Here is a 27,068-nt window from a genome sequence, read left to right on the forward strand (position 1 = left end):
TCTAACCAACAGTATTTCTAAAATAGTCTTTTTTAAAAAAATAAAAAAGAACCAAATAGAATCTTTATATATCAACATTAAAGATAAATATTTGTAATTTAACTTTATTCTTCCTCAGATGGTAGATTTTCAGTGAGATCATAACGTTTAGGCAACTTTTTAACGTTTGGGAGCAGCAACGTGTTGCCTTCCAGTTTGTGATGTAGACTTGCGCATGCCCAGTACCTGACATTTGAAGTATCTTCTCAGGGGTGTTTGAACAGGAAGGCGGACATATTGGCGAGACTGTTGGAGAAAATCGGGCATCGTCTGCGATTGTTTTCTGAAAAGTAACACACATCAAACCCAATCAGTCTGTATTCCATCTGAGGGATAAAGCAGTTTGGACGGGGAGGCAATCGAGGCTCAGTGACAGCGCACGCAACGCTACGGATGGACTGCCTTTAAACGTTGTAACGACTCCGTCTTTACACTCATCGAAATTTGGAAGAAGCAGAAGTTTTTTTTCCCACCACTTCTACTTTTGAGCTGTCAGATTGGTTTGTCATTTTCTGCAGGGGCCTGGCATAGATATGGGAACGGCACAGGACTAGCTTTCCAACAAATTGTGCTTTTTTTCAGAGAGACGGTGCATTCACGTTTTAACTGCCTTTTGTTTGGATGCACCAACATTTTAAGCCCTTATCCTCAGCGGCATCCCACGGAGGCTGACTAATCTGTCGCCGCATTTATCTTTGCCACTAAAGTTGTTTGCCACTCGTACCGGGGACACATACTTCAAATCCGAAAATGTGGCTTTTGCATGTTCAATGCAACCTTAAAGCGTGTGGAAGCTCCAGGAGAACGATGTGTTTTCTTTGAAGTGCGGCGGAAAGTTCAGAAGAAGAAAGGGACATTTGGCTAGCTAGCTAGCTATCGCTAGCTGCTAAAGCTAGCTAGCCACTCGCCATTGGGCTGTTTTTGTTCATAACTCAACGTCGGGAATGAGTTTTGCAGCAAAAATGTCTGCTGGGGATACCATGGAGGCTCGATTTGAAAAGATCGATGCCATGTTGAAAGACCCAAAGTCAGAAATAAACACGGATTGTCTGCTGGTAAGTTTGTAGCATAGTAGCGGGCTAAAGTGGCTAACGTAGCGATTCAGCCAATTTCGGGGTCAGTGTAGTCCTTGAAGCAGAAATTCTTTCCGAGACCAGCACACTTCATCTTGTCACTGAAGAATTGCTGACACAGAATACACGGACATTTAGTTAGCTTGAACACATGTGCACTGGCATGTAAAAACTAGGGGTTTTCGGAAAGGAAATTATTTTTAACACCTCCAGATACTTTACAAAATCGAAGGCAAAAGCGCACACTATAATAGGGTGGAAATAACAATCTTTAACTGTGGTATTCTGCTAGTTTAAAATAAAAATAACATAATTGTAACGTAATGACTAATAAGTTGGACAGATGGCACAGAGACACACACGCTTCGTTACAATATTTTTGTTTTAGGCAAGTTAAAACCCATCAACTGGTGAGTTTCCTGCCTTGCACTGCAAACCGATTGCGATATATATATTTTTGGTCACCAGTGTGCAGCTTAGAGCATTTAAAAGGTGACCAGTTAGATGTGTTGTTTGTTTCAGCTTCATATAAAGTGATAGGCCCTCTTCAAGCCTGTTCTAACCTGCAGAGCTTCAGCTGCATCAGTACACCTGTTGGCTAGAGTTTTTCCTGGCTGCTTCCTGCCTGTGGGTGACAACTCACGAAATGACTCCTATCTTAAAGGAAAGGCGGCTGTTGCCACGTGCTTCAGCCTGGAGCAACACCTTTATTGGTTTTTATTACGTACAGCAGTCCCAGAAACTGACTCATCGTGAGGGGATGTTGTTACGTCGAGGGTGTGTTGATATGAGGAGCGTTTCAGGTTCAGTGACAGCCGTGCTGCGTGTTTTCGCACGGATTTGCGTCTTGGTGACTAAAGGGAGCGGTTGTGCTCAGATGCTTGTTGTGGTAGAATCAAAATGAGTGTAGGTAATCGGCTGGGGGGACGGACGGACTGAATTTCCAGTTACTGACTTAAAACCTATGTTTTGGGTTTTCGTGTCTGACCTACTTTTTTCGCCTTGGGCACACCACTGAAGTGGCAAGAAATAAACAGTTCCCATATTATTATGTATATCCTAATAGTTCTTGTGGCCACGTGGCTCTTTGATTCCTCTTGATTCCTCTTGACTTTATGATATAGGAGATATAGGACTAATGTCCTAAACAAATGAAGTAAGGAAAGCCCTATAGGAAAAGGGGCTTGTCCCAAAACCCCACCCACACATCCCAGAGTGTTTGTGTTCAGGGTGCTACAGATAGCGGTCTTTAGTAAAGAAAAATTGCTTAGCACTGACCTCCCATCGTGTTGCAGAAAAGGGGCTCTTAAACTCACCTAGAGGTGCACATGCTCTGCATTTCTAATGGCAAAAAGCTGTAGGGACTGTTCCCACTGGCAGCCTCACACACAAGGGTGTTGTTCGTTTTTTTTTTTTTCTTTTTCTTCCCCTCTCTGCAATCGCCCCTGATCAATGAATGGAGGCCTTTTGCTGAGGCGCTCTCTGCCACCATGCAACTCCACCCACAGCTTAATAAAATTCCATGCTAATCAAATAACCTCTTGTCTTTGACTGGCCTGGAGTTCCCTGTGTGTCCCAGAGCCATTCTGCATGTCTGGAGAGTTGAGCCCAAGCAGGCAGCTCTGAGGTAGCTGGGTGTGGGCTCTGCTCTCTACCCATAAACCAAAATTATGTGGACTGAAGACTCATGTTTCTGAGGGCTGTGAATCAGGACATTTAACGCATGAAGCAGCCAACATGCTTGGCTATGAGTAATAGGCTCCATCAGAATGCACAATGCAAGCCTTTTACTGGCTGTGTTTCTGTACCTGGCATAGCACTCTGAAGTATAGGACCATTGGGATTACACTTTTCCCTTATAGGAGCTTGGCCTGTGATATGTGTGATGGTGACATTTGGCCTGTACCTTAGTGCTCAGCTCTGGGCTTGCATAACAATTTACTGTTCTCCAGTCCTGCTGCCCTTATCTTCACCCGCTAAATAAATCCTGCTCAGAGTGAAGAGAGCCTTATCTAGATGGGCAGCCCCCTCCCCAATCATTGTGCTCTACATTGGCTTCTACAGAGCCAATCTGAACAGACAGAATTCCTGACATTGTAATGTGAAAGCTCAGTTGCCATTAAAGGTCTAAGCATTGTTAATATATTTTATTCTTCTGTCAACCAGCAATGACTGGTTTGTATCGAAGTCTTTAGAAAAATGAAAATTGGTTGTGTATTTGTCAAAGTACTGAAAAATGGCCCAGGCACCCTCGCACTTGGCGCTAGAGTATTAAAGTGGAGTCTGTTTATCATCTAGTGCATTATAATAAATGAATCGATGTGTTAGGACTCGCTGTGAGCGATAATTGAGGTGCACTACATAAAGGCTTCCTGCCATCGTCTTTGTTCTTCCTTTGACACTTGGACTACGTCAGCGCCTCTGAGTTTGATCCTTCTTTCATCTGTTATTTGGGCTTTAAATCTGTAATAAGAGTAATTACAGGAAACGGCAAGGCCAATAAACCAGATTCATACGATGGCGACTGTGCGAGTACTGCACGTCAGGGTGGATGCTCTGACTTTGATTTAGAGTGTGAGCTAAAATCACAAATTCTGCATATATTTCAGTTCGTGTAGGAGATAGCAATAGATAAATTAGCTTTGTGGTGAGATTCCTATACATTTAAATTTTACATCAGTGAAGTTCTGATATAAACTGGTGTATGAGACACAGATTTATTTTGTTGAAATCACATTTGGAGGTCAAAATGTTTTTTCTACTCAGTTTAGATTTAGTCTTAAAACATCAGAACTGAGTGAGTGATTCTTATGCCTTATAATGAAATGATAAAGAAACTTTGGTATAAAAACAGCTGGTGTGAAAACTTGTATTTTTTGTTTAAGTCCAATTCGGACTAAGGTCTAATGCTGGATATAGCCCAATTAAGTGAAACTATCATACAATAAAATGAGGCCTTATAGAAGCTTACCTTGAAAAACGGTTTTTCTGAGCGTCTAGCATAAACATGTTTGTGGCCTGCGTTCTGATTTCCTTGCATGGTTGATTTGCCAAGGCCCAACTTTTGAAAAACAGCCAGTGAATCCTTGTCCTGCCTTCACGACCTTTGCCTTTAATGGACCTGCCCTGCCTCTTAAGGTGTTGTCTTGCACTCATAATGCAGCAAAATTCAGCGTCGTTCTAGATTTACCGGAGATTTTTTGACATAATACTCACCCTTTTGTGGTGTTCTCAGTTAGCATATAGGCCCGTGTAAGGGGTAAATGACAAGGCAAGATTTTCCAGGCCATTGTTATCAGGATATACCAGTCCTCTAAGCTACTTCTGTTTTGTGTTAGTCAACCAAAACAAACTGTGCTGCGTAATGACCTTTCATTATAAACCACAGCATCACATGTGCCATTTATCTGTTGAACATTTGTTAATTGTGACAAATATATACTATCAACAAAATCAGTCTTTTCACTATGAGGGCGACACTGGTGAATGCAGGAACCTTGAATGCACCACCGGTTGTTTTTGCATCTGCTCTTTCTCACAGCTGCATCCCCTGCAGGGCTAATGTAACTCTGACAAAAAGTACTGCAGTGGCCGTATTTTCATGGGGGCAATCACCTACGGCATTCATTTAAGTTGGATATGTCCATTGCTCCCCGGAAGTAAGAAAAGTATTTAAGTAAGGTATGTAATACTTTGGAAGATGCACACGAAATGTGTGGGCTCTGTTGATTTGTTTTGAATTTAAAACAACGCAACACCCGTTCGGAGCTTTTTTGATAATGAACTGCATCGTCTTGATTTGGAAAACATATTTGTGGTGAAGGTTACGGTCAGCATTTCATCTACCCCTATTGTCAGAAGGTTCAGGGCTGTCAGTTGTAAACTGCTCTCCTCAGCTATTCAGTTATGGGAACAACAATTGACTGAGCTATTTGTAGCAGTGCTTTCCCTCAACTGACTGATTATGTGCAGGAATGCATACTAAAATGGTCCAATCTTTTAAAATTGAACTCCTCTTTCTTTTTTGTTTCTTTGAAATGAGCCCTTTCAGAATCTGTCTTCTTTACTAAGGGCTAAAATGCCCGTTGGGTGCTCCTGCGTACATAGTGGTCTATATTCTCTCCTTTAATGAACTGGTCATTTGCTGGCGTGTGCCGTGCAGGCAGAGGAGCACAGTTTTGCTTGAGAATCCACCGCTCAGTCATTGGAAACCAGTGAGCGATGGCCACTTTTGGAATTACTCCATTGTACTTTCACATGAAAGCTTTTGTGACAGTAATTCTCGCTCACTGGGACCTCATAAGAAACTCAAATACCCCTGTTTTGCCACTCCTGGGCTTACTGTCACAGGCATTTATCCAGCAGAGTTGTTAGATATGCAGTCTTTCAAGGTACATGGGATTTCCTGTCAGTAGATATTATCTGCAGCCAGAGTGTGTAAGAAGTAGTCCAGACAAAGTGCTTGGTTAGAAAAATTCCAGCTAAAGTCTCAGTGGTGGTTTCTAAGTGTACTAGAGGGATCAGTGTTAACTCTCTTGGAATGTCTTTACCTGAGAGGAAGTGATGTGTTATTTCATGCTTTGAATGGCTTCACTGGTTTGTATGATCACATTCACGTTTACACGGGCACACCCCGCTGTGGAATAGGCTGTCTGCTCAGCTGCTCACATGTGGAAAGCATATTGTCTTGAAGAGGTGGCAGAAAAGGACGTGAGAAGAAGGGCTCAACTTGGGCCAGTCCACATGCCTTGCGCTGGCATGCTGAGAGGGGATGATGTGGCCGAGTCTCTCATGGAAATTTTAACTCAGACTTTAATGTCTGGAAAAGAGCTTGTGCTTGTGTGTGTGTGTGTATTTTTATCCCTTAAGGATTAAGATATAAAGGAAATAATTATCATATGTAATGTCAGCCAATGCATTGGTGTGTTCCGTATAACCATACATTTTTAAAAATTATTTATTTTAAACATAACTATCGCATTTCATGAATAGGGCGATGAGACGGTTTTTCATATGATTAGTTAGTAATCCCAGGGATGTGTCACCCACTGGCTGAAGCAGCATCAGCAGAAACTTCAAGCTCTGGTTTGTTTTCCTTGCAATTTTTCCCAAGACTGCCACATAATAAAACATCCTGTGCACGGCTACTGCCCAGCCCCCTTCGAGCTGAGTTAATCGTATTTGTGATTTTCCTTATAACATAGATTGCAGGCACATCTTGTTAAGTTCATAGCAGCATATAATCTCAGTAATTGTATCATTTGAATTAATAGTGTCACATTTTTGCCTTTTGGCTGAAGGCTATGATAACAACTTGGATCCTTGGTGTTAATTTATAGTGTGCGTGCACCTTTTTTCATTCAGTTTGCCTGGAAAGTGCTCATTACTGCAAAGTATTCTAAATTATTCATGATGAAAAAGTATTTCAAGTATTCCTGTACTAACAGCCTCATATTTGGTACTGTAGCCTGGAGCAGTGTTTGCAATGAAAACTGTATTGCAAATAGGAATTTAATATGCAGACACCAAACAGGCAATAGGAGCTGATTGAAATCCACTAGGTGGTCTTTGTGTGTCTATTGCTTGAGTTGATGATTTTCATCTGAAAGAAAACAGACTCGCATAAATGGGTTGATCCATGATGTGCTGACAAGTTCAAGGGATATCTTCCAGCGGTATTTTCCAAACTCCATTCACGTCAGGCGTTGCAGTCATCTTGCAGTGTTTTTTTTTTCCTCTCCTCAGCAGCACAGCTGTGTAGGTGGAACGGTGATAATACTTTGGAAGCATTACAATCCACATTAGTTCAGAGAGCTGGCAACAAGCCCCAATAATGTAAAGCACTTCTCAGATTCTGACAGTTTTCTTTGAAATTGCCTATCATGACATGCACTGTTAAGCTACACAAGTCTTGGTGCCTCTCCAATGTGCAGGAAGCTGCAACTGGCTATTGGTATTGGCTGAATATAAAAATCACCGGTGGTCCTCTTGATGCATGTTATTAAAGGTTGTGACAAAATTGTGACAAAAATTACTCCTGCTTGGCCGTCTTACATGTATGTGCAGGTGATCTGGATGCTCTGCTCTGCTGTAGTCGGCACAGTCTAACCTCTCTACGCTGCTTCCCACCCAATGCTGAATTGTGCGGTGATAATCAGTTTCCCACAGATTTATTTTCTATCTGTGGTATAAATAGTTATGTTAACGTGTGTGTTTGTGTGGTGTTGCTGAAAAGCTGAATAAGTGAATAAAAAAAAATCTGTTTAAGTTTCTTTTCTGCTAATATTTATATTTCCCCAAGTTCTTCTGTCAGTGAGTTGCGTATTCCATTTCAACCCTGCCATATTGGATTAAACCTGGTGGTAGTGTGGTTGTGTATGAAGTTAAGGTAGCCCTCTAGCTTATAGTGGATCTTCAGAGCAAAACAAGTGCCACTGTCCACGCCACTATCAGAATAAGACTGAAGCAAAGGGCTCTTAACAACTTTGCTCCTATTAAAAGACAGCTCTCAACTTCTCCACTTTGACAGCTGGCCAAGAAGGCTTTTAGCTCAGCAAACAGAGTAGGGCTGCAGCAATTCATCAAATAAATCGATTTATAACAAAAATTTCCTCAGTGTAAATGTTTTTGCTTCGACGCGCAGTTTAACTTTGTAGCCCTCAGCTGTCACCATGTAAGTAGTTAAACATGTAGCCAAATTTTGTCTACATACACAAAGCGCGTAGCCGCTACTGAGACGGTAAACTCGAATGGAGTGAAACAAAAGTGTCTGAAACTGCAGCAATTGCCATAATAACCTTTACGGGGAAAAAGTTGGCAAGAGTCATGTGGCGAGAATTGAACCACCTCTTCAGCAAGCTCTAATGTGAAGAAAAGTGAATTTTGTAGCAAACCCCCATTTCCACCACATTTGTTTTACACAGTAAAATATCTGCAGTAAAGCTGTAGAAGTTAAAATGAAAGTATATGCAGATGACTGCGGAAGACTGCAGTCGTCCTATAATCGATTACGAAAATAATCGGTAGCTGTAGCCCTAAAACTGCCGTTTGTTGTGATAGGTTGTTAAAGTAGTTCCATTTTTTTCCCTTCACGGTACGTGCAAAATCATGCATACAGGAAATCACTCGCACACTGTTGTGTTGCTTTACAATTTTATTTTGACTACACTTACCTGGTTGGTCATCCTACTTCCTCTATCGCTCATGAGTGGAAGGCCATTAATTCTAGGTTCTGTTGTATATCAATGCATAAACATCCATTAGGGGTATTTAATGTTGCTAAACTACCTTATTTATTAATAGTTTGCCAGTTGATTAAAATGCCATCTCAGCTTGCCCTCAGTTTCTCTCTATGAGGATAGGTGACACCACAGCAAACATGCAAATGCCGAAATTCAAACACCGATGCTCACAGCCAGTGCTGGTCATTTAGACTTTATCAAACTGATATCATTATTTTGTTTGTTAATCAGTTAGCTTTCACATTCTTGTTTCATGATTTTATCCTATATTGTATTTGTATTTGCCCTACCTGGCTCTGTTATTGCTCTGGTGTTTCCTTAGGATGGCTGGCTTTTCTTTGTTGCTTCCTTTATTTGTTCTCCTATTGGGCTAGCTAGCACAACATGCACCAGCTCTCTCCACTCCCTCTGCCTTTCCGTCATAGTGTTTTACAGTTGTGCTGATGATTGAAAATGAGGCTCTCTATGTGACTCTGCACTTGGGATAGATTATTATTATTATTTCTCTTTCCTCTCCTTCACTTTTTTGTTGAGAACTTGCTTGGCCACATAACTAAAATAGCTCTCTGACGTGTACAGTCCTGTTGAGGAATGTTACTGTGGCTGTCCAGAGTTTTCTGCGGCAGGAAGTTATGCAAACTTGCATTGCTGAGTGCAAAGCCTTGTGATTAAGGTCCTGAAGGACTCAGTTCTTCAGCATTTTTTTTCCCAGTGTAAGCTGGCTGGATACTATATGGCTCAAAGGGCGTCTTTCTTTTCCCCCTCCCAGCCTCTTCTGTAAATACTCTCTCCTGAATGTTGACTTCTGAAGGTTTCTAAACTGAGCAGAAGAGCTTCCAACTTATTAGTTTTCCAGTGTTCTGTCCTGGTAAAATTTGAAGTTGTTTTTCTTCTTCCTAACAACCATTCTACATCCTAACAACCATTCTACATCCTAACAACCATTCTACATCCTAACAACCATTCTACACCTTTTACTTTTTCCTTTTCCCCTCCCACCTGCGTTTTCCTTGTACCGCCCATCCTGCAGGGCACTTGCTTGTTTTATGTCTGTGTCCTCCACTGCTGAGCAGAAACAGCAGAGTGACTTAAGAGGATTCCCAAGCTGCTGATTCACCATGTGTCATCATTGCTTTGTTCAGAGAAACACAAAGACACTGCTGGAATGACAAGATTTCATGCTATGATGGAAAGTTCAGAGATGATTTGGCCAATAAATACATTTTATTGCATATTTTAATTGTAGCTCTTACCAGCTTTATAGTGGAACATGTACCTCTGACCTTTTTAAAGGAAAGCATATGTAGGTTAGCTCACCCATTGAAAACATCTGGCTCACACCTGCGCGAGGGACTGCATAAGTTGACGTACATTCGAGGGTTTGTGTGCCCGTCTTTTTTCAGCCATTCTGCATTATGGAAGATTAGATTAAACCCTGCCAGTGGCACTTGTGCTGTAGCCTAGCCGAAGGCAAGACTGTTTCTCTGCATGTTTATAGTTCTTGAAATCACAAACTTTTACTGTAAACAAAATGGCAACAAATACTTTATGTCAGTTTATTTTATTTGCTTTCAATCATTGATCCAAGTCGTACCCTAACAGAGATGATGGTAATCAAGTTATGACTCCATGGAGGGCCAGGAACATCGCTGTAATGCCTATGATAGGGAAGTGTCCAGTCGTCATTACTTACCATATATTTCTTAGGTTCTTTTGACATTTAGCTTTTTTGCATCAGTGATGCTGCAACTGCTTATACAAACTTGTGATGTCAGTTTGGAATAATATACTTGTTGCTTAAAAAGACAAAAGCTAAAAAAAGTCATTGCATTCATTTATAGATGGCAAAAATTGTATTGACCAAAGATAATGCTTTTGAATTCACTATGTTGGTGCTAAACATTATGGATGCAAAATTCTCGTCTGATTCCAATTCTGATGTTTAAAGTTGCAATTTGGTAGAGAGCTCCCTGTGTCTTCACATTTGAAGCTGGAACAGAAAAGCTCTCGGCCATTGGTTGATGTCATAACATGTGCAGTTACTGGCCGATAACTTGGTGCATCCTCGTCGTAAGTGTCATGCAATATGCAAGCCATGCTTTTTAAAACTTTTTTTTGTTTTGTTTTGTTTTTCAACAAAATGCCTAAGTGCTCCCCAGCAGTAACATGATCCAGACTGGAAGCCAACTGCCAGTGTTATGCAGACATTTCTGCACAGAGCGGTTCCACAGTTCGCTTTTCTCATGCCGTGTGAGATGACGGATCTGTGACGTTGTAGCGGCCTTTTAATTTTGCTTTCATGCATGGTCACCCTTCTGCTTTTCTTCCAGGATGGCTTGGATGCACTGGTATATGACCTTGACTTCCCCGCCCTGAGGAAAAACAAGAGCATTGACAACTTTTTGAATAGATGTAAGTACACTGCATCAAGCTTTCCCCCTTATGAGAGCTCCCTGTGTCTTTCTCATTAACTATTTGTGTTCACAGTTATGTATGGGTATAAGCCTAGACTCAGGGAGGGGGGAGGAGCAGTTTTTTGGGTCACGGCGTGTATGTGGGCTTGGACACAATAGGTGTCTGCTGCTTAGTGTCCCCAACAAAGGGGCTTTCATAAATGGTTGGTGACCCGCCTGATGTCTGTCAAGGCTGGCTTCTCTTTTTCACTGTGTCCCCAGAATGGGGAAGCTGCTATAAATATGATGAAAAAAAAACTATAAATCAAAGGTTTCTCTCTTTCCTTAATGTATCTGGTCAAACTGCTCAATTTTCAGCACTTAATATATGGGACAATGGTGAGTTATAGCGTGTACCCCAGAATTTGCACTCAAATCTGTACTCATACTGTATTGATCATGTGGTGGTTTTTATGGGATCTCAAGTGTCCATCTTAATGCATCAGAAATGCACGAGATACTGCTAAGATTGTGCAGGATATTAATGTCATGGTGCATGCCGTAACTTTTTGTGTATTCTTAACAGGGTTTTTTTTTTTAAAGTTTTGAGGACAACTAGTATATAACGTGTCATATTTGAATATCAAGTGACCTACTGTAAACCCCTAGGCAAAAACTGCCATTAGGCATCTTCTCAATTACTCTTGGTTCCGTACTTTCGTGAAAGGCATTGATGGATATGGAATAATGGCGCTATCTACCAAGACAGTGATCTTCAGTAGCATGACTTGCCTGAAGCACTTCTAGCTCTGAATCCCCAGCCATGCATTGTGGTTTGCACCACAATCAAATCAGCTGTTTGCTCTACTGTATGTATGCCAAGACCTACTGACATTAATCCATCACCCGGCCTCGTGAGCAGATATACTCACACAGTATACTACTATAACAGTAACTGGAGTTCCTATTTGTTGCATTTCTAAACATGTTTTTTTATGTCTTCAGGGTTGCCTGGGATTTTTCAAGTAGGGATCATGATCCCAGGAACTCATGCGTGGTGGAAATGACTCACAAATGTTCTTATTCTAATAGCTTAGTACTTTCTTTTTATTTTTAGATCACTTGAACTTGGATGCCCCCCCCCCCCCCCCCCCTCCCCGCACCCCGCTTTTCCATGCATTCCCGTGCTAGTTGTGAGTCATGTGAATTGAAAATTATCCCACTAGTACTGCTTTGACCAAATTTGGCTGAACAGTGGATACTGACTCCCCAAGGGGAGCTAGAATTATTACATCAGGGAGAGGCCAACTCTCAGTAAGCAACAAACTTTCCCTAAACGGCGTCACTCAGCTGTGCAGTTGCAGTACGCTGTCAACTTGTTCTGCTTTGCTTGCCAACAATGTGGATGTCCTATGAAAGTAACCCCTGAGATTGCATAAACAGGGAGGCTGTGATCCCTCAGTGATGGAGATACACCTTCTCTCAAAGGTCAACACCATAACAAGAGCTTTGTGCATTTCTCCTGGTAACTTTGCATGTTTTTTTTTTCTTCCCCCCCCAGACAAAGAGACGATTAGTAAAATTCGTGATCTGCGAATGAAAGCGGAGGACTATGAGGTGGTTAAAGTTATTGGGAGGGGTGCATTTGGAGAGGTGCAGTTGGTAAGAATGCCATTCTGTCTTTTTATTTCTTTATTTCTTTGAATAGCACAGTAGCTATAAATGTAGCACATTGATGAATAAGTCTGACTTGATTGCTGCCTCATTATCGTTTTTCAGGTAAGACATAAAGCGACAAGCAAAGTATATGCCATGAAGCTGCTGAGTAAGTTTGAGATGATCAAGAGGTCAGACTCTGCTTTCTTCTGGGAGGAGAGGGACATCATGGCCTTTGCCAATAGTTCATGGGTCGTTCAGGTATGATGGGACAGAGGAGTGTCTAAACATGCAGTTATTAGTCAGACATGGTTCAGACCACATAAATCCAGCCTCATTCATGTGTCTGACATAAATTGTTGGGATACTTTTGAATCCTTTTCCTAATTGTTTGAATTCTGTCCTTCTACAGCTCTTTTTTGCATTCCAAGATGACCGCTACCTCTACATGGTGATGGAGTACATGCCTGGTGGTGATTTGGTAAACTTGATGAGCAACTATGACGTCCCAGAGAAGTGGGCTCGCTTTTACACAGCCGAGGTAGTCCTGGCCCTGGATGGAATCCACTCTATGGGCTTCATTCACAGGTGACAGTACAACATTTGTATTTTTCTCTGTTTGTGGTGTTCATATATGTTGAAAAAGAAGCTATTTTCGTTATTTAAAAAGACTTATTAACGTTACATCGTCATTTCTAGTTCTGCTTTTTTCCCCACAAGGCATTTTTTCCCGTTGTAATTGTGTGAGATTTGTAGCGGGATCAAAAAAAAAAACCCAAAACATTTTCCCACACTGTCAGCTTCATTTTGCTTTCTAATATGTAAAAGATTGCTAAAGATAAGTTGGGTAGACATGCACTGTTTTGTTTTTTTGCTTGTTTTTTTTCTCATGGCATTTGGAGCAGACAGCCAGTGCAACAAACATGTTTGCCAATGTGTGAAATAGCGTGGGCCAGAGGGAGCTTTATATAGTCAATAGCAGAGCAACAAGTATGGCATGCATCTGAACATCAAATTGTTTCTCCACACAACAGCCCTGAAGCACTTTGAGTTCATAACATTACTGGATACAGTGGTGGTATTTTTTTCCATAAGTTTTCTTCTAATTGGAGTAAAACATTTTTTAGATGGATATATCCTTTATTAATCCTTTTGCAGGAAATCACATTTCCACGGCAGCTTCAACCCAGACATTACACAACACATCCCAAACAGCAAAACAATGTTAATTTCTAATAAAGTTAACGTTATTGCATTAAATGGTCTTATAACAGCTTGTATAAAGGATTTCCTGATGTACTCAGATTTGCACGATGTGCAGAGAAACATGAACACTATTCTTATTAACAGCTGCCCACATACCTCATGCCATCTGATCTGTCGCTGCTACAGCGTTCAGACAGATCTGACTGTGTTGTTTTTTGTTTTGTTTCTCTAACCTTAATGCTAATGCCCATGCATCGGCTCAGCATGAGAACGCCGCTGAAGCCTTTGAATGTTTTGGATGAGTTTAGTTTCCTTGTGATGCGTGTGTTTGATTTGGATGTTTTTATTGGCGTCGGGCTTGAACTGATGTCTAATGATGTTTTTTGTTTCCTCAGAGATGTCAAGCCTGATAACATGTTGCTTGACAAAGCAGGCCACTTAAAGCTCGCAGATTTTGGGACCTGCATGAAAATGAACAAGGTATCAGATTCACTTTCTTTCAACACGGCCATATTGTCAGATCATGTTGAAAAGATTATTTTTAAAATTTCCGTGTCTCAATTTAATGCTGCTCAATTATAGTGAGAATCCCAGTCATGATTATTCTGGTCTGTATTTTAATCTTGATTATTGAGCAATATTAGACATTATCTTAACAAAGAGTATGGAGTTACTGAACTTTAAGAATGTGTCCTTGTATAAGGAAAAATGAGGTGGAGGTGTCGAGGTGGTTTTTTTGGGGACCAGTTATGAATTTATTGTCAGATCTTTAGCTCAGCACCTGTTGATTAATTGTTTACTTAGAGAGAGGGGAAAATTCTAACTTGGAAAGCTGGGAGGCGGTTTTGTTGCCAGAAAGATGTGAATAATGCTTTAGATTATTTGCAGCTCATACTCGACACCTCAACATTTTTATAAAAATCTCATAAATCTACTTTAAGAGTTTTACTTCAAGATAGATCTCGAGGAGTTAAAGATTAATAGCTGAGTTTAAGTGTCTGGACATAGCTGGCATATAAATAACACTGCGAGAAGAGTATTTGTATTGTTATCATAATTTTGTTTTGATCTAATTGTTGAAAGCCAGAATTGTAATTTAGGTTAAAATCTGACAAATCACTTAGTTGTTGTTCTCATCCACTTTTATAGAATTAACTAAACAACAACATTAATAATAGTAATTACTGGGATGGCAGGTTGGCTGTAGCTCAGTAGAGCTGGTCATTTATTGATTGGAAGGTTGGTGGTTTGATTCCTGGCTCTCCAGTCTGCATGCCAAATATCTTTGGGCAAGATGCTAACCCCATATTGCTCTCTGACGCATCTGTCGGAGTATGAGTCTGAGTGAATATTAGCTAGAATGTACTTAAGCATAGAAAAAAGTGCTTAAGTGCTTATATGAATGGGTGAATGAGGCATCCTGTGTAAAGTGCTTTGAGTGCTCTGGCAAAGTGAAAAGGTGCTATATAAGAATGAGTCTATTTACCATTTCCCTGTAATAATGATAATTTTTTTGAAGTAAAGTGTTGGAGTTGTTAATGTTGATGATGCTCGTGCCCTTCAGGACGGTATGGTACGATGTGACACAGCAGTGGGAACTCCAGACTACATTTCACCTGAGGTACTGAAATCCCAAGGAGGAGATGGCTATTATGGCAGAGAGTGCGACTGGTGGTCAGTGGGAGTGTTTCTGTACGAAATGTTAGTTGGTGAGTATTTGCATTGAAAGATGACTTATTTTACATATTTAGAGCCAGACATATTACTTACCTATTGCTCTCGTTTGTCCCGTGCATAGGCGACACTCCTTTCTATGCAGACTCACTAGTGGGGACCTATAGCAAAATTATGAACCACAAGAATGCGCTGACCTTCCCTGATGACAGCGACATATCCAATGACGCCAAGAATCTGATCTGTGCTTTCCTGACCGACAGGTTAGATGGCCACAGACCGAGCAGCGAATCACAAAGCTTTTTGTCTGAAATCCTTTTCTTTGCATGAATTGATTTCAGATGTAGAGAACCCTCAATAGCAGAGATAATGGCGCTCTTTGCATTCAGATACTTGCTGTCTTCTGCTGACATTACCATACAGAATTGCTGAAATGACTAAAGTTCTCCTCCTGACCCCCACAGGGAAGTTCGACTTGGCCGTAATGGTGTAGATGAAATCAAGAGGCATCCCTTCTTCAAGAATGACCAGTGGACGTGGGACAACATCAGAGAGAGTACGAATGTTTTCACTCTTAATGTTAAGGATTATTTTCACAACTCCCTTTTAATTTGGCTGCGGCTCACTGTTATTGCAATCATGGATCCTGTGATCATGTTTTCCATTTGACCTACTGCAGACAGTTGCAGGAAATTCTTGTAGACGAGCCATTCATTCAGTATCCTTTCTAAGACTAAACGTGATTCCTGCTCAGAGTAATAACTTGCAGCGCAGCATTTTTGAGGCCAACAATGGGGAAAGCAGTTTAAAGCAAATGTTAATGCGCTGGGATTGACACTGGAGCAAAGAGAGATTAGAAATGTAGTGCTAAATCCACTAGCTATAGTCGGTTCTTTACTGGCTTTATATTTAATACTTTACTAGGCTGAAGTCAGCACTTTGTTGCCACCGCCACCCCCACCCGTTCGTGTATCAGGGGCTGACCAGCTCTACTAGCTGGCTGCTTTCCCTTGTTTTTAAGAGGGTCTCCAAAGAAAGAAAAAAGTCAGTCCGGAGGGGGAAAAAGATAATTATATCATAATTACAGCGGATTTAAATATTTATAATATACCACAGTGATAAGAAGAAGCCAAGAAATTTGTTTTGGTTTGGGGTAACTGACTATATAAATGACTTAGTTTGCATGTATTATTTAAAAAATGAACATTTTAGTTTTTAAGCTTTTGCACTTAAAAAATAGGCTTACTTTGCTTCAGTATGTACTAGCCATAGGATATCAGAAATATGGTTGTCAGTAGAAATTAATACTGAAATATCATGATTCCTAACTAGGGATGGGTACCGGTAACCAGACCGAAAAGCAGCGCACATTTTGGTGCTTTATTTCGGTGCTTTTTTTTCCCTGAGCTGTGATACACTTTAGATTCTAGCCAATCATTTTACGTTTCCGAGGATAGTAGGCGGGCCCAGGTAGGTACGTTCTTTTAGAGCAGAGCTACAGATTAAAATGCCCAAGGCGAAGCGGTCAAAAGTATGGCTGTACTTCACAGCAAAATATGCAAACTCAGCAGCCTGCAACAAGTGCTTTAAGCTGATACTGTGATACTGTCAAAGAAGGTAACACCTCAAATCCGATGAAACACCTGGCGACGCATAGCGGTTTTTTTTTTTAAAGCCGAGAAATGCGCCGTATTTAATAGTTTGCTGCGAGACCTCACACCGTGCACATCTACTGCGGGTGTGGTGCCTGTTATCTGACCCGGAGTTAGCAACGTCCCCCAAAAACCCGAAGAGTAGAGTCCTGGCCCCTAGCCCTGCCAGTGTAGCAGAAATGATGACGGATGATGATGGCAGCAGCCGTTCTTCTCTGCGTGAGTAGCTTAATGTTGTTCATGTGTAATTTACGTTGAGTAGGCTAACCACGTTATTAAATTAATGCACGTAAGGTGAACTAGCAAACACCATCATAGCTAGATGCGGCTGTCTTCTTGTTTGATGGCAGATACTCCCTTCACCCTGGCCAAAAAGGCTAAAATGACCAAAGAAAAAGTGGAAAAAAGTTAAACATGAGAGGGTTTTGGACAAAGTTTGTGTTTTTTCCATTGTTTAAGCACTGCTTCCAGCCAAGAGTGATACCATATATGCCCTATAGCTGCAGAAAAGGCTAACATTGTTATCTTTTTACAAAAAACAGCTGAACATGAGAGGTTTTTGGATCAATTTTGTGTTCTCCATTCTTTAAGCACCGGTTCGAGCACCGTTTAAGCACCGGCACCGTTTCAAAAGTACCGGTTTGGTACCGGTATCGGATAAAACCTAAACGATACCCATCCCTATTCCTAACAGTTAAAACATTAAATGCAAGCTCTTTAAATACTGCTCATAGGGTTAACATTGACTTAATCAGCTTTTTTAATCAGTTGTACAGGATAAGTCTTTGTGAACATTATGTGTTTCTAGCCTGAAACTATCATTTCAGGTTATAAATGTTTCGGCTTATATAGGGTGGGCCATTTATATGGATACACCGTAATAACACGGGAATGGTTGGTGATGTTAAAGTCCTGTTTGTGGCACATTAGTATATGTGAGGGGGCAAACTCCTCAAGATGGGTGGTGACCATGGTGGCCATTTAGAAGTCGGCCATCTTGGATACAACTTTTGTTTTTTCAATAGGAAGAGGGCCATGTGACACATCAAACTTATTGGTAATGTCACAAGAAAAACAATGGTGTGCTTGGTTTCAACATAACTTTATTCTTTCATGAGTTATTTACAAGTTTCTGACCACTTATAAAATGTGTTCAATGTGCTGCCCATTGTGTTGGATTGTCAATGCAACCCTCTTGTCCCACTCTTCACACACTGATAGCAACACCTCAGGAGAAATGCCAGCACAGGCATCCAGTATGCGTAGTTTCAGGTGCTGCACATCTCGTATCTTCACACCATAGACAATTGCCTTCAGATGACCCCAAAGATAAAAATCTAAGGGGGTCAGATTGGGAGACCTTGGGGGCCATTCAGCTGGCCCATGACGACCTGGCACCCATAATGTGGTGGTGCACCATCTTGCTGGAAAAACTCAGGGAACGTGCCAGCTTCAGTGCACAAAGAGGGAAACACATCATCACGTAGCAATTTCAAAACATCGAAGGGATGTTCGACTAATGCCACTCTCCAGTGACATGTGGCGAGTGCTACGCTGTGGGCTCTTGCTGAATGAAGCTAGGATAGCCACTGATGTTTCTTCATTAGTGACAGTTTTCTTGCGTCCACATTTTGGCAAATCCAACACTGAACCAGTTCCACGAAACTTAGCAAGCAGTTTGCTAACTGTAGCATGGGAGATGGGTGGTCTCGTAGGGTGTCTTGCATTGAAATCTGCTGCAGTGACCCGGTTACTGCGTTCACCAGATATCAACACAATTTTGATCCGCTCCTCACGTGTTAACCTCTTCAACATGTCAATGGCTGTGAACAAAGAGAAACTTGTAAATAGCTCATGAAATGGCCGACTTCTAAATGGCCACCATGGTCACCACCCATCTTGAGGAGTTTGCCCCCTCACATATACTAATGTGCCACAAACAGGACTTTAACATCACCAACCATTCCCGTGTTATTACGGTGTATCCATATAAATGGCCCACCCTGTACATTTAATAACATAGCTTAAATTCAATGTGTAGTTCATCTGTTATGATGATCTTCATCATTTCCTCCATATAAAATTTCCCACAAGTCACACCACACCTGTTGCTGCATTTGGAAACTATTTATGTTATTACTAAGTAATCACAGTGTTGGCTTTGACTTGTTCTGAAATATCAGTTTTCTTGACATCCCTGGTGTTTATTAATTAATATTAATCAAAACTTGAATGGTATCAGGACATTGACTGACTTTATGGATTTCTAAAACATGTGCTCTGAATTTTTGTCATGCTCTGTAACACATGGAGGCTTTTATGTATAATAAAATTTGGCGGTGTTCCCCCCCCCCCAACCTTTGTTGTCTTGTTGTCTCCTTTGCTGTGTGCAGCGGCTGCCCCTGTAGTCCCCGAACTTAGCAGTGACACCGACACCAGTAACTTTGATGACATCGAGGAGGATCGGGGAGAGGAGGAGACCTTTCCCATACCAAAGGCCTTTGTGGGCAACCAGCTCCCGTTTGTAGGCTTCACCTATTATAGTAATCAACAGTAAGTCTGCCAGACTTGTTCTTTGTACCACTAAATTATGTGTGTGTTCTGTTTTTTTCCCTTCATCTTTCTTGAATTTTTATATTTATACCTGTATATATTATGTCAATACAAGTTTTTAATTGTGCATCACAGATGCTTTAGCCATGGAGCCAAACAAACAACAACAAATTTCAGAGTAAATGTCACAGACTTATGAAAAGTTTATTGTCTGTTAACGCTTTTTTTCCCAGCCTTTTGCGAAGGTCCGCTGACACGAAGAGCAGTGACAAGCGTAGCAGTTCCACAAAAGAAGATAAGAGTCATGTGAGTACAAGTCTTCAAGACAAGGTCTTTGACACGTTGGATGTCTGCGACCTTATCTGATCAGTTGAAATGGAATGTTTCTGTTCAGTTGGAGAACCTGCAAAAACGAATCTACCAGCTAGAGGAGCAGCTGCACAGTGAAATGCAGTTGAAAGATGAGTTGGAGCAGAAATGCAGGTATGGAATAAACCTTTATCTTACGTTCATAGCCACTTTCCAAAATACAGATTAAGACAAAGCCTTGGCTTGAAGGAAAAGAATGAAGATGTAAATTTTTTTAATCCTGATGGAAAAATGAGTCTGCCTGTTAGTCTGACTAAAAGACATGTTGCAAAAACGTTGAGCCTGATGAGAACAGAATAGATGAGTTGCAAACTCTAAAAAAAGTTTTGCTTCGTGGGAGGATTAATGGTATGTATGAGCAGGAAAAGCTTGAATGACAGTTAATAACGACATGGTCCCAAAGTGTCTTCTGTCCCTTGGTGCCTCTGTGATTTTATGAGGAAAGTGGAGTTTTCCATGAAACAATTTTCACAAGATTTTCACAAACTTCAGCCTCATTGTTTCATCCCTGTGTTTATTTATTTATTTATTTATTTTTTCTCTTGTTGCCCCTAGGACATCAAACAACAAGATTGAAAAGATTATGAAAGAGCTGGATGAAGAGGTAAATGCCTTGCCTCACATTATAAATTCCTGTTATCAGCTTTGCAGTACACTCCTTTGATTTTGTTAATATAGTGTGGTGTCGCTAGCAAGCTATGAAGTTAAATATATTACTGTTTCAGATCAGTGGCTAGATTAGGGCTTGTTCCCCATCCACATCAAAGCTGCTCTTTTGTTCCTCGCTTTAGGCAAACCTGAGGAAGAGCGCCGAGGCCAGCTTGTCTCTGCTGGAGAAGGACAAGCTTATGCAGCAGCACAGATTCACAGAGTACCAAAGAAAAGCCGACCAGGAGTCAGAGAAGAGACGGAATTTGGAAAACGAAGGTGAACTTCATGAAATGCTGCTGAGGTTATGAGTTAGACTTCTTGCAAAATACACGCACTGGTCACTTTATTAGGTACACTTGTAAAGTGACCACGCACTGGTCACTTTATTAGGTACACATGTTCAACTGCTTGTTAATGCAAATATCTAATCAATCACATGGCAGGAAGTTGGTGCACGAAGGCCGGTAGATATGGTTAAGATGACCTGCTCAAGTTCAAACTGGGCTTCAGAATGGGAAACAGAGGGGATATAAGTGACTTTGAAGATGACTTGTTTGTTGGTGCCAGATGAGCTGGGATGTTTCAGAGAATGGTCTGCAAAAGAATAGCAGGAAGTTCACTGTACTCCAGTGGCCTCCACAGTCAGGAGGACTCAAACCAATAAATGCAACTTTGGAATCTGATGAATGAGGGATTCTTATTTTGGATGTCCAGGTGACAAAATTGCAGAAACTGTGTGATGCTTTCGTATCAATATGGAGCAAAACGTCAGAGGAATGTTTCTAGCACCATGAAGAATGAAAGAAGTTCAAAAGGCAAAGTTGGGGAGATTTTTAATCGTTGAGTAAGATGAAGTATGTACTTTTTTTTTTATCAGATGAAGCCTAATGTGCTGACTGGATTACCTGATAACCTCGTACCGTCTTCATCTTGCTAACTGCTGAACTTCTGCACATGGGCTTCTGACTTGAAATTACTCTTATCAGCTCTTTTTTTTTTTTTTTTTTTTTTTTTTTTTTACATTTAATTTAAGTTATTTTTGAAGAAAAACAAAAAAAAGAAAAGTCCCGAAAGTACTTTGTGCTGATACTTTCTTTCAGTCTTTTAGCAGTAATTTACTGTCCAGAGTTGATAGTTTTTGTAAAAATAAAGTCTAAAAATGAAGAAAGACAACCCCCACCGCCATATCCTCAGACACTACTAGTCTGATCACTCTGGAAAAAAATGAATTACTGAATAATGAATTACTAAAAGGCACCTCAGCCATGTCACAATACATTTATAAACAAACCCATAGCTAAACAAGCAGCTGCTATTATGTAGTGGTAAAATCTAATGTTCATATAATAAAGTTAATGATGTGTGTTGGCTCTAGGCTGCTGACATAAAATAATTTATACTGGGGAAACTAAAGATGAACTTTGAGCTAAGCAGCTGAAGGTGTAATGTGCTGTAATTGGAAACAGGAGCTTAAATGAAGTTTTTTTATTTCCTTTATTTCCCTTTAGTGTCAAATTTGAAGGAGCAGTTGGAAGATATGAAGAAAATCAGTCAGAACTCGCAAGCCTCAAATGACAAGATTACCCAGCTTCAGAATCAGGTATACAGCAGACACATGCGTGCACACTCTGGAAACTGAAGGACAAAACATTAAATGTTTTTTCCCTCCCTTTGTGTTGGATTTTTTTCTTTAATTTTTTATTTTGGATTGACAGCTGGAAGAGGCCAACGACTTGCTGCGTGCAGAGTCAGACACGGCGGGGAGACTGAGGAAGAGCCACACGGAGATGACCAAGTCAATGGCACATTTGGAGAATTTGAACCGTGAGCTGCAGGAGAGGAGCCGCGCAGTAGAAGGAGAGAAGGCGCAGCTGGAGAAGGAGCTCCTGCTTCTACAGAGCACCCTGGACTCTGAACGGAGGAACTACAGTCAGGACTCAGAGGAGATCAGGGAGCTGCAAGGTGACACTGACACGACCAGATTACAGTTTCAGTTATTGATAACTGAAAAAGCAAGTGTTACCATACAGTTAAAATACATATTTAAAAGTCCAAAGTAGAATTGAATTGGTGTGAAATAATTACTTTAAAAGGCTTTAAAAAAAGAGGAAAGAACCCAGCTTCATGTCTTAACTGTCTGCCTTTATCTTTCACTCTTAGCGAGATTGTCGGGGTTGCAAGAGGATAACAAAAACTTGAAGCTTAGTCTGTCCAAGATGGAGGCAGAACGCAAACAGGCCCAGGAAAGAAGCAATAATTTGGAGAAGGTATGCATGTCACACTGAGTGGTATTTGTGCATCCAATTTGTAGACGTGTGCAAGTTGTTTGATTTTTTTGTTGTTGTGTTCTTTTGTTGTTTTCCCTCGCCACAGGAAAAGAACAATTTGGAGATAGACCTGAATTACAAACTGAAGACCTTGCAGCAGCGTCTGGAGCAAGAACAGACGGAGCACAGGGTGACGCGGGCACAGCTCACTGACAAATACGAGTCTATCGAAGAAGCCAAATCAGCCGCCATGTCTGGTATGTCAGTCCTACGTGCGATCCTGCCCTGCTTCACTTCTTCTGTCCCCCCCCCCCCTCTAATTCAAATCATTAAGATTCTTTTTTTGCTTTGACTGTTCTATTTGTCTCAAATATTATTACCTTTTCTCTCTGCGTCATGGTTATTTTCTACTATCTTATAAGAAGTCACCTCCAGGTTCTGTTTTCGGTGAGAGGAATTCATGGTGCAAAGCAATGAGCGTGTTAGGACATTGCCATTTTTGCATATTGAGGGTTTTTTTGCAATAGAATGATACAGCAAAAGATTCACCCAGACGGCTCAGCTTGGTGATACATGCAAAAAAGAAAAAAATGAAAATGAGCTTTTCTGTATCAAATGTCTCTATGCAATCTTTGAGCTTTGAACAGACGCCAGTTGAAACCTGTTGCCATCTTTCTGTTCCCTCATTCCTGCATATATTATCTGAAGTGAACTTGAAGAGTTGCTAAATGGTAGTTATCCCCGAAAACCAAACAGCCATTACACTAACTGCTTTTTCAAATATGTTCTCCAGCTGTCCAGCAGAAGATGTCAGAGGAGACGGGAGCAAGGATGAGGGCAGAGAGCCGGGTGGTGGAGGTTGAGAAGCAGTGCTCAATGTTGGAGTTTGACCTTAAGCAGTCTGTGCAGAAAATGGAGCAGCTGATGAAGCAAAAGGAACGGCTGGAGGATGAGGTAACTGAGAGGTCTTCACAATGGAGTTTTGTGTGTCGTTTTATTCCTTTCAGCGCCGCGATTCCTAGAATTCTTTCCCGCCCTCTCGTTCTTCTCCAGGTGAAGAATCTGCAGATTCAGGTAGAGCAGGAGTCAAGCAAACGCATCCAGATTCAGAACGACCTGAAGACCCGCATGCAGGAGATGGACCGTCTTAGGTGTTCAGAGAAACAGCTCAAACAAGAGATCAACACATCACTGGAAAGTAAACGCTCACTGGAGTTTCAGCTGGCACAGCTGTCCAAGTAAGTTTCACCTTTTAGTTAGAAAACTCACTGTTTGTTTTTCTCTTAAAATGTTATCCATGTTGTCTGCTCACTAGTTATAGAGCCTTAAACATTATCAAATATGATGGAGATAAAATTGATGATTAATAGTTTTATATACATGTTTGGAAATGGGGCATTTGCACAATTGTGTCTGTTAATTTAACCTGGAAACAAACTGGCAGTAGCTGTAGCCAGGAGGGCTTATTTTCTCTTGCTGCTGCACTGGCCAGTAATGCTCCTTGGAAGTCAGGGTGTAAATTGCCCTACAATTGCCTCCTATTTTCATAAAAGTGCTGTTATTCCAGCTTAGAGCGTGACTCTCAAAGCTGTTCTGCTACAGTGTTTACACCACAGGATTAGCGTTTACTCTCAGTCCAGCTCCATCTACTTGATTGCTAATCCTCTGGCTAGTTTGCTCTACTGCGTCGGCTGACTAAGCTGAATTAAGATGTCAGGTCTCTTTTTTGTTTTCCTAGCTGAAGTGTGTTGGTTGCTGTGTAAAATATTATACATGTTGGATTTACTAAAGAAAAAAAATCAAACACCTAACATATTTGTTTTGACGTGCCAACAGACAGTACAGAGGCAACGAGGGACAGATGAGGGAACTTCAGGACCAGCTTGAGGCTGAACAGTATTTTTCTGTAAGTATATGTCACAGTTTCTCTGTCGTGCTCATTTAATGTGAAAAGCTCCAGCTAATCTCGTTTTTTTCTCCCTCAGACGCTTTACAAAACTCAGGTCAAAGAACTAAAAGAGGAGATTGAGGAAAGGAACCGGCAGATACAGGAGGCTAATAAGAAGGTGCAGGATTTGTGCAACGAAAGGTAAGAGGCTCTGTTCTCCTCATGAATACTGCAGCCTTCTTATATATCTAAATAACCTTTAACCTTTTGTAAGTATTCCTCATTTCTTTCAGCTTTTGCTGTTTGATGGGGGGGGGGGGGGGGGGGGGGGGGGGGGGGAGGAATTCAAGTGATGAGGTTTTTTCTTTTTTTAAATCAAACTTCCTTTATCCTGCACACAGGGATTCCTTGTCTGCACAGCTGGATCTGACAGTGACCAAGGCCGAGTCAGAACAGCTTGCTCGGGCGCTTCAGGAGGAGCAGTATTTCGAGCTCAGCCAAGAGAACAAGAAAGCAGTGACAAGGCATAAGCAGGAGATTGGGGAGAAAGAGGCTACTATTGCACGGGTGAGCCTTCAAACACACACTGACAGCATTTTCTTTATCCCCACACTCATATCCATTGCTCACTTTGTAATTCTGTTAACTTAAAGTAGAGAAAATAAACATCTTCATATTTTTGCACAGCTTGAGGAGTCCTATAAAACTCTGACCAAAGATGTGGAGAACCTCAGCAGAGAGAAGACGGACTTAAGTGAAAAGCTTCGTATTCAGGATGAAGGTACTGTGCTTTTCATGATGCGCACATCTCCGCGTTGTAATTAATGTCGATGTACAAGCTTATTCCCCTTGTCTCTCTCAGAATATGTAGCTCAGAAGGAAGAAATTGAAAAATCAATCAAGGCCAACTACGAGAAGATCCTCTACACAGAGCGCACACTGAAGACTCAGGTAAGAGCCTCTTACTTTTCGAGAAGTTACTCCATACTGTTCCTGTAAACAAGTGGAGAGATGCGGCCGATGTGTTCAACTGTTCGGTCTTTTCCATCCGTCAGGCGGTGAACAAACTGGCAGAGATCATGAATCGTAAAGACATGAAGCTGGACCAGAAGAAGAAGGGTAGCACAGCTGACCTGCGGAAAAAGGAGAAGGAAAACCGCAAGCTTCAGCTGGAGCTTAATCAGGAGAAGGAAAAGTTTAACCACATGGCCATCAAATACCAGAAGGAGCTGAGCGAGATGCAGGCGGTACGTGAACGTCTGGTTGGGCTGCGGCCCAGTATGATGATCTGTGGACTATTATTTGGTTTTAACCTTTGACCTTCCTACCACCAGCAATTGGCAGAGGAAAGCACGTATCGCAACGAGTTGCAGATGCAGCTGGACAGCAAGGAGAGCGACATCGAGCAGCTCCGGGAGAAACTGAACGACCTGCAGCAGCGCATGGATAACTCCAGCGTCACCAGCCTGCAGACAGACGAGACGGACAGTAATATCGCAGGTATGTTCCCAGCCCGTCACAGCTGCTGTTGCCTTTATTGATCACAGTGACAGTTAAAAATCAAATAAACCTACACTCGTTAACTTTGATCTGGTGACGAAGTTATGTGGTGTGGGATTTTACTTGGTTGAAAACTTGATTTACTTTGTTTGTGTCAGTTAGCGTAGGTACCACGAGGACTCGATTCCTGAAGTATAACCTTCTGAATATGATTTTTGTTTTGGTTTATTTGACACATTTGACTTTTGTCTCGTCTAAAATAAGTCTCCCTTTCAGGTTTTATTCTTTTAAATGTGTTGTTTTTAATTCATGAGCCAAAAGATCTGAATCTGTATTTAGAGCATCATGTGAATGATTTTTTTTCAAACAGTTTAAGTTTAGTACAGTAAGGTGTTAGAAGGCAAAGAAGCAGCTGTACTGACTCACTTAATTCTCTTTTTAATGCATCACCTTCTTAAATGACATCTAACATGTGTATGAATAATGTTGTGCTGGCTGTTTTCATGTTTGTTGGTAGCTGTGGTTAAATCAATCTCTTCTTTATTTCCCTCATGCCCAGTTGGTTCTCCTTGCTCTTCTTATCTTTGTAACTTCCATTCCTTTTCCTCTGTGAGTAACTCGGTGAATCAGCCCCTTTTTGCCCGGCCTGCGTTGCAGCTGTTGTATGTGTGTGTACTGTAGTTTTGTTTTTTTTCCCCTCCACCCAATTTCTCAAGTATTGTTTTGCCAGAGGTGTGATAGCCATATCTGCTGGGAGAATTCAACAGCACTTTTGAAAGAAGCCTGACAGAGTGTGGGGAGTGAATGAGCTCTAGAGGAGAAAAAAAAAGTAATGACTAACAGTGACGAGATATTAAGAGAGAGCGCTGGGAGTGAATTTGCTTAATGTCACGAGGCCGGCCTGAG

The 27,068-nt window shown here is 41.3% G+C and overlaps 1 protein-coding gene across 1 annotated transcript in view; it reads left to right on the plus strand.

Moving 5' to 3' along the window:
- The first annotated feature begins 240 nt into the window (after nucleotides 1-240).
- Nucleotides 241-27,068, plus strand: part of rock1 (Rho-associated, coiled-coil containing protein kinase 1) — a 31,444-nt gene continuing 4,616 nt past the window's right edge. Inside the window, exons 1-27 of the mRNA XM_006792102.3 lie at nucleotides 241-1,094; nucleotides 10,684-10,765; nucleotides 12,308-12,408; nucleotides 12,526-12,663; nucleotides 12,815-12,990; nucleotides 14,004-14,088; nucleotides 15,173-15,317; nucleotides 15,407-15,545; nucleotides 15,747-15,838; nucleotides 19,328-19,487; nucleotides 19,721-19,793; nucleotides 19,882-19,970; nucleotides 20,412-20,460; nucleotides 20,648-20,783; nucleotides 22,016-22,107; nucleotides 22,223-22,469; nucleotides 22,668-22,774; nucleotides 22,881-23,031; nucleotides 23,568-23,728; nucleotides 23,828-24,012; nucleotides 24,611-24,680; nucleotides 24,760-24,863; nucleotides 25,064-25,229; nucleotides 25,350-25,443; nucleotides 25,525-25,613; nucleotides 25,718-25,909; nucleotides 25,997-26,162. Of these exons, the coding sequence (XP_006792165.1) occupies nucleotides 984-1,094; nucleotides 10,684-10,765; nucleotides 12,308-12,408; nucleotides 12,526-12,663; nucleotides 12,815-12,990; nucleotides 14,004-14,088; nucleotides 15,173-15,317; nucleotides 15,407-15,545; nucleotides 15,747-15,838; nucleotides 19,328-19,487; nucleotides 19,721-19,793; nucleotides 19,882-19,970; nucleotides 20,412-20,460; nucleotides 20,648-20,783; nucleotides 22,016-22,107; nucleotides 22,223-22,469; nucleotides 22,668-22,774; nucleotides 22,881-23,031; nucleotides 23,568-23,728; nucleotides 23,828-24,012; nucleotides 24,611-24,680; nucleotides 24,760-24,863; nucleotides 25,064-25,229; nucleotides 25,350-25,443; nucleotides 25,525-25,613; nucleotides 25,718-25,909; nucleotides 25,997-26,162 (3,400 nt within the window). The 5' untranslated portion in view covers nucleotides 241-983. The remainder of the gene's footprint in view (nucleotides 1,095-10,683; nucleotides 10,766-12,307; nucleotides 12,409-12,525; nucleotides 12,664-12,814; nucleotides 12,991-14,003; nucleotides 14,089-15,172; nucleotides 15,318-15,406; nucleotides 15,546-15,746; nucleotides 15,839-19,327; nucleotides 19,488-19,720; nucleotides 19,794-19,881; nucleotides 19,971-20,411; nucleotides 20,461-20,647; nucleotides 20,784-22,015; nucleotides 22,108-22,222; nucleotides 22,470-22,667; nucleotides 22,775-22,880; nucleotides 23,032-23,567; nucleotides 23,729-23,827; nucleotides 24,013-24,610; nucleotides 24,681-24,759; nucleotides 24,864-25,063; nucleotides 25,230-25,349; nucleotides 25,444-25,524; nucleotides 25,614-25,717; nucleotides 25,910-25,996; nucleotides 26,163-27,068) is intronic.

This window comes from Neolamprologus brichardi, chromosome 18 (genome assembly GCF_056152115.1).
Source record: "Neolamprologus brichardi isolate AB-2024 chromosome 18, ASM5615211v1, whole genome shotgun sequence".
NCBI classification, from domain to species: domain Eukaryota; kingdom Metazoa; phylum Chordata; class Actinopteri; order Cichliformes; family Cichlidae; genus Neolamprologus; species Neolamprologus brichardi.